The 7378-nt window shown below is 40.2% G+C and overlaps 1 protein-coding gene across 1 annotated transcript; it reads right to left on the minus strand.

Moving 5' to 3' along the window:
- Window positions 1–2773: 2773 nt before the first annotated feature.
- Window positions 2774–7146, minus strand: LOC145773706 (optic atrophy 3 protein homolog). Its single transcript, XM_082584844.1, has 2 exons — window positions 6961–7146; window positions 2774–5010 (listed from the first exon to the last, which is right to left on the minus strand). Exons 1-2 carry the CDS (start codon window positions 7097–7099, stop codon window positions 4592–4594), a joined length of 558 nt encoding a protein of 185 aa, XP_082440970.1. The 5' UTR covers window positions 7100–7146; the 3' UTR covers window positions 2774–4591.
- Between the last annotated feature and the right edge of the window lie 232 nt (window positions 7147–7378).

The following is a 7378-nucleotide window of genomic DNA, read 5'->3' on the forward strand; positions in this document are numbered from 1 at the left end:
TTGCGCAGTCAGTCAGTAGGATATTCTTTTATTTATCAGAGACGCAGGCAGTCTACATATCAATGAATCGAAACAAACTCGGGAGAAAAAATCTTGCTTCAAAGGGAAAAGGCATAAAATATTTCGAAATTAAGATTAGAATCAAAATTTTGAAAAGTGAAACGAAAAGCAGCAATATCAGCATAAGATTTTGCATATTCTGCAAAGAAAAAGCGTAAAGATTCAGAAGTTCGAATTTCATCATATCAGTGGTCCAAGTGGAAAAAGTACAGAATTATCTCATGCAGCAATGCCGAATCAAATAAATTTAGAACAAAATAAAAGTGTAGAGACATCACAAAAAATCTTAATTTACGAAACTGGTCATGTAAGAAATGAACTCCCCCCACCGAAATATTTTAACATTCCACACTCTGTAGCCTAAAGCATCATTTGACAGAGTTTTATTGTTGATATTTAGGCTGAAAGTACTCTCAGAATGCACAATGTTTAGAAAAAAAATCGGAGAGCCCCCAGAACCCCTCTGGGTGCTTTACCTTTGTAAACTCGTTGCCGGGTTCACAGATACGTACAGTCGGGTAAATACTTATTTGCCTCCGACACTTTGCTGGCCATGCTCCTGGCACCAGCACATCAATAGGGGAAGACGGGGAAAAGCGGGACACTTTTCGTAAAAACGTAATTACAGCAACAGTGATGGTTGGATTTAGTTAATTTCTTTTTTAACCGAAAGCCTTAGTTGGTCAGCATATTTGGTTCGGAGATCAAGTGGAATCTTTCTACTGTTATAGGAGGCTACAAATAAAAAAAAAATTTTTTTTTAAATGTTTGTTTGTTTATCTTTATCCTGCATTGCGAGAAAGCGGACTTGAGCGCTATGCATCGGTGTACGCCTTCCGACGTACACCTGACCCACGCTGCAGACGACGGCAATGTCTGTTTCCGGTTGTCTACTCTACTAATGACTTAAATTTGGTACTACCCATTACTCGAAATCGATCACTGGGTAGAGGCAATTATCGTAAAGTTTCTTGCCCAGAGAAACAACAGCAAGTGCGGGTGGCTGGGGTCGAACATGCAGATTCTCGACTGCGAGCCCAACGCCCTAACCACTCGGCCACTGCCGTGGGGCAAAGCGGGACACTTCATTTTTGCATGATTTGGTACTGTTTAGCCGCTTCTCTCAAAGACAACTTCTTGCTTTTCACATCTTCTATTGCATTCATAGCGACGAACTATTGTCAGAATTAAATTGTGTAGGCCTACCGGCAGAGGTGGGCAGTAGCGCGCTACTTTTGTAGCGGCGCTACTAGCGGCGCTACTTTTTTTGTAAAAGTAGCGGTAGCGGCGCTACTTTTTAGTTGGAGTAGCGGCTGCAGTAGCGGCGCTATTTTTATTCCAAAGTAGCGGTAGCGGAAGAGGCGCTACTTTTTTTCAGTCGCACTCCCGCTACCGCTACTTTTTAATTTAAATTGAAAAAAATGCTTGTTTTTTTGCGATACTGGCGTGGTAAAGCAGCTATATAATCGGCTTGGTTGCAAAGTTTCGGTCTTTTCTAGCTGACGTCAACTTTTTCGGCGAATATCTCCGTGTGATGAAGGCTATCTGCCAGGCTTTAGACATTCTCCAGGGCGAGTCCAAGGCATATTACGGAGTCTTGCTTCCAACCATCACAATTTGCGGGCAGAAGTTGACCGAGATCAGTGATCTTGTGACCTGTGAGGAGTTGAAAGTGAAAGTCCATGAAGGGGTGAAGAAACGATTCAACAAGTGCTTCAACAACATGAAATGCGTTGTGGCATCATGTCTTCATCCCTCCTTCAAGACGTCGTGGCTACAATTTCTGCACTACGTTTCCACGAATGATGCTGACGCACTGCGAGAAAAAGTCAAGACAGATGTAATTCGACTGTTGCGGGAGACATCAAGCCAGGTTGATACCGAGAAGAGTGACACCAACACCAGTCATGACTCCGAGGATGTATTTTTTGGAGTGTTTGCGCCATCCCGTGAAACGTCAGTGCAGAAGGAAGCAGCAATTGTGGACGCCTTTTTTTCGGACAAGAGCAAGTCCTTGAGCTTTTCGAATATCGAGTTAAAACATCTGTTCATTAAATACAACACCCCCATTCTTTCCAGTGCTGCGGTGGAGAGACTTTTCTCTGTTGGAAAAGATGTGCTTATAACAAACCATGCCAAAACACATTTTACTTCCTCACGACAAGCGTTGTGCTCTGCCAGTCGCCATTTTTTCACAGCAAATACAGTTTATGGTTGCCTAACCAGTGCTTCCGGTTAGAGGGTGCCAAAGAATACAAAACGTGAGAAATCGCGATGTCCCGCTTTGCCCCGTCTTCCCCTACACTGACAATGTATTTCATAGGACTGCAAGCAAAACTCACATAATATTTTCATCACGAATTTCAAACGAACCAACTTGATGCTGTATAATTTTGGTGCAAATTCTACATTAGAGAATATCTTTCTCCCTAGCACCAAACCGTGGATCGGAAGTAATGCTTCGCTTGGATATACGGTTTTGAAACCTCCAACAAGACAGAGAAATAAGCCAAGCAGATCGAACTGAACACGGTCTTGAGTTCTGTTAGTTCTTAGTGGCAGAAAGGTCGCAAGCTCGAGGTTACAAGGTAGTTTACCAAATTTAGTGCGCAGTTGGTTTTGAATCTTTATCCTCGGACTGACAAAGCCTTGATAGGTTATTCCAATATTCCTGGTAGTTTTGCATACTTGTAGACTCTGAGGCTCTTGACGCATTGCCGGTTACCGAGATTGACAGAGTGAAGTTTTCCGATTGTTGAAGTGTTGTTGCCGGAGAATTATTCCATTCACTAGGTGCCGCTAAATGGAAATGCATTGCTCAAACGCACACCCCGAGAGTCGAAACAGCGCCGTAACGACTGAACTAATGGGGCGCTCAATTTTAGTCTAAGCCTACTATGAAGCAGTTGTTTTTCAAGTTCTCCTTGCTCGCGGCACAAAACTCACTTCATGGTAACTTGAAATCTTACCTTGTAATCAAACGTGCTGCTATACTGTATGTTGTGCAATTTCGGCTGGTTTTTTAACTGCCATACAATTTTTAACTTGTTTGAGCACACGAAATTAGCATCAACGAGACCAACCTTCATTTGCATGAAAAATAAGTTAATTCATACGCAATACTTTCTGGTGTAAAGTAACAGGAGACTGCTCAGAGCTTCCCAATCCTGTCGTAAACATAAGTCAAACAAATTGCGCGATCACCTTGATTGATGGCACAAACGATGAAATACGAATTATTTGAACGGGAGTCATGCAAGCTAGAAAGCGATACATATATGAGCCATAACAAGCAATTTCATCGCTAATATAAAGTCATAAACACGAGTGTGCAACATTTCTGCTCACGAGCTAACAACTAATCGTTCAATACAACATCCAAAAATAGAGAACGAAAGCATCTGAAGAATGACGGTCACTCGAAGTCAGTGAAGTGTTGCCTAAAGAAGCTTCAGTGGAGAATGAACTGTCGTCGAACAGACACTGTGAATATTTTACTTTGAATCCTGGTAGTTTCGCGTACGGTACTTATGGAGGCTTTAAACCACTGAAGCAGACCCGGTAAACGATATTGACGGAGTGGAAGACAATTTCTGCTGTAAATTTCCCATCCACCAAGTGTCGCTTCAGTTGATCTATCAGTCACTTCTTTGAGATATCGGGTCACAAACAATCAGTTTGCAATAAACGAGTGAAGAAAATATATTTGTAACGGAGCCGCGTCTCACGAGTAGGAAACAGCACAACGAGTGACAGCAGGTTGTTTGGGTATTACAAGCTTTTCGACAACTTGTATCATGTAAAATTATATAAATAACACACTTCGTTGGTTTTGAATCTTCATCCTCGGACTGACAAAGCCGTGATAGGTTATTCCTGGTAGTTTCGAATACTTGTAAAGGTTTTTGACACAAGTTACCGAGATTGGCAGAGTGAAGTTTTCGATGGTTAAAATGTTGTTGCTGTAGAATTATTCCATCCATTAGGTGACGCTGAATGGAGAGCAGTCCTTGGAAGGAGTTGCTCAAGCGCACACCCCGAAAGTCGAACCAGCGTCGCTTAATCTTGAAGCTTCGTTCACGAAGTCACGCACTAACCAACTGAGCTATCGGGGCATTTTAAAGTAAGCAGAGAATTTGATAATGATCTCAAACAACCAAGGCAAGTTTGATTCAGCCAATCAGATAGCTAAGTGCGCTCTAAACGGTCGCAAAACAATGACACTGAAAATTCAAATAAAAACGATTTGTAAATTCGTACAGAAGTCACATTCCTCCCAAACGTTTATCAACAAGATTTGAAGCATTGTACATCACACACAACTGTATATTGTAAATTGCAACAACGGATGGTGAGACTATGGCAACCTCTACTGAGCTTGGACAGGGGACACACATGAACGATGTGTATAGCACTTATTCGTCAAGTGATGAATTTGATAGGGTCGGGGAATTTGCATTCAAACTCCGTGAGTAACGTGGACTACAAGGTAACCAATTTTAAGGTAATAAAACAATCGCGACTAACAATATCAAGACGATGACACCGCTCGATTGCCCTGCTGAGGCGGTGTACTTGATTGCTTGGTGGATTTATTGTACTCTTTCATTGACAAGATTGTCCGGTTCAACTCTCGTATCCGAGCATCCAGCTCTTGCACAGACAATCCCATGTCTAACACTTTTCTTCTCACTTCTAAAATATTCAATTCAAGTCTTTTTGCTTCCTCTAACTCCCTTGTTTCTTTTTTTCTTTCAGTAGCCGCAGCAATACTTTGTTGCATCATAATTGCCATTATGCCAATGGCGAAAGTGACTGTGTTGGCGACGATCTCAGCTCCGAGCTCCAGCGCAGCCTCATCCGACATTCTCGCGGATCTTTCCACTTGCTCTTTGTTCCGGCTGATTCCTTGTGTCCATAAACGAACTCTGACGGATGCTTTGTTGTATTCTAAAATACTTCAAGCAGTTAGTGTGTGAGTGACCAAATGACAAACAAGTGCCAAGCGTTGAATGGTTTAAAATTTGTAAAGGCATCACTTACGACTTTTCTACGAAGTAAATTTTAAAAAAAAGTTCAAACCTAGCAGTTTTTACTTATTTTCTAAGCGTTTCGGTTTAAATTTGTTAATGTTCTACTCATAACCGTCATATGCGTGATGCAACAGTCAAGCTCATGAGCGATAAAATGAAATCATGGCCACCTGGAGATGGGGCCTGATTTGTCACATTTTGCAGATTTTGATTACGGCTACTGCTAGACTGATATTTTTTGACATGTTCTTACTTTTTGCGGTTTCCTAATGACATAAAATTTTTTTGTTGCCTTGGGGAAGCAGTAGCAAATGAAAAAAAGTAAGTTGAAAAACGCTAAATCAGACTGTTATTGAAAAATTAACAGTCTGACTAAAATCTTCGAAATCAAATTTTCTTTGTTTTTCAACATGTGAGGATGTTAAAACCTATTGTGTCATCTGGGGAAAAGAGAAAAGAAAGCGTAAAAATATAATTTTTAGAATTTATTTAAACGTTTGCCCAAAGTTAGAAAAACCGGAAAATTTCTGCAAAATGTGACAAATCAGGCCGTATCTTTAGGTGGCCATGAATGAAATGAAGTATGGAATTTAAGGCAATTCTGCAAGTAAACCATCAGCCACCTCCACCAGTGAAGACAAAACCGAATTTAGATGATTATTACCAACACACAGTAATTTTGTTATAAATGACTTGGTTACACAAACACTCAAACAGCCTGGACAAACAATTTGACACAATAAAAATAATTTATTTGTATTTACATTGTGTGAAATAAATGTTATAGCAGTGGCGTATTCTCCATGCATGCAAGGCATGCACTGCATGCCTTACAATTCCGATAAAATCAGAAATCTTTCAGAAGCAACGAATTTATGCGTAGAAATTGAAAATGTTAATAGCAGAACCACCTCGCTCTCTTAATTTCAATATTCGAAACAACTGTTCGTTTTCAAAATTTGGAAACTTTGCTGACCCTGGCAACTCTGCATGCTGAGACGAGCTCAGCATGGGTTGATAATACAATTTGCCTATTCGCCTCTCTTTTACAACAGCGTGGCGCAAATGGAAACAAGGCATGCAGATTTGAAATTGCATGCAAAACAAAAATCACGATCTCGAGACAGGGTTGCCAGATTGGTCTTTTTAAGGCCAAAGAGTTTTTAAAAAGTGTTTGGCCGGACTGGACTATTTTTGTTTGGACGCTTAATCTTTTTTAGTTTTCCGATTGGCATTTGTTTGGCCTTTTTTCTTTTGGTCCTCATAGTTTAAGTCCTTGCGGTTTTCTACTGTAGATAGTATGATATACTTGAGACCTAAGCACAGTAGTTTAAAGATCATCAAGAAAACGGGTCGGGTGTATGCTGAAGGCCATACACCGCTGCATAGCGCTTCAAGTCCACTTTCCTGCAGTGCAGGATAAAGATATAAAATTAAGACATTGTGTTCATGGTGCATTCCAAACCTCATTTTTTGCAAAACAGCTCAAACAATTATCAACTAAGTAAGGCTTAGATTGCAAGAAAAGCTATAAAACCTAAGGCAAATTTGCAAAATTTTCATGGGGGTGGATGCCCCCAGACCCCCCTACACTGGCTATGACCCTCCTTCCATTGCATGCCTACAAAAATTAACCAGGATACGCCACTGTGTTATAGTGTTACTGATGAAACTTAATAATGGTAGTTTCACATTTATACTTGACTATGTAATGCATTGCAGCATTGTTACTGTCCTTAACGTTAAAGGCACTTCATCAGCCAGAGTTCACAGCTAACATGACCATAATTAAAACTATAATATAATTAAACTTAGCCACTAAACAACAAGTCTTTATGCAATTACAAATATTCGATATCAAACTTACTTCTTGCCATGGGTAAAAATATAACTTCTTCCCAAAATGGACTTTTTTCAACATTTCTTTTCAATATGTTTACAAATGGCTTAGTTATGATTTTAAATGCTAGTGGGGCAAGTTTAAACAATGGAATACCAAGCACCATTGCTCCACAATAGTAGAATGCCAACAAACTGTTGTAAGTAGCTATCTACCAACTCTGCACATATACAATAATAACTAAACAGCATAAATACTCATCATCATTTTGTTCCTTCCTCGTATGGAGGGTAGGATACAATGTGCCATTGTTTTCGACCATGAGCTGTGCGTACTGCACTTTCATAAGTTAATTTTGTCCATTTTGTGATGTTTGTTGTCCAAATCATTCTTGGTCTGCCTTTACTTCTTTTACCGTTTATCTTCCCTTCTATTAATGATCTTC

This window comes from Aplidium turbinatum, chromosome 1, assembly GCF_918807975.1.
Source record: "Aplidium turbinatum chromosome 1, kaAplTurb1.1, whole genome shotgun sequence".
NCBI classification, from domain to species: Eukaryota; Metazoa; Chordata; class Ascidiacea; order Aplousobranchia; family Polyclinidae; genus Aplidium; species Aplidium turbinatum.

Excerpts from the sequence above, each read along its gene's own strand:
- LOC145773706 (XM_082584844.1), bottom strand. The coding sequence starts at position 7,099 with ATGGTGCTTGGTATTCCATTGTTTAAACTTGCCCCACTAGCATTTAAA. Across the intron at positions 5,011-6,960 it reads ATTTTTACCCATGGCAAGAA|AATACAACAAAGCATCCGTC; the intron begins GTAAGTTTGATA and ends GAAGTATTTTAG.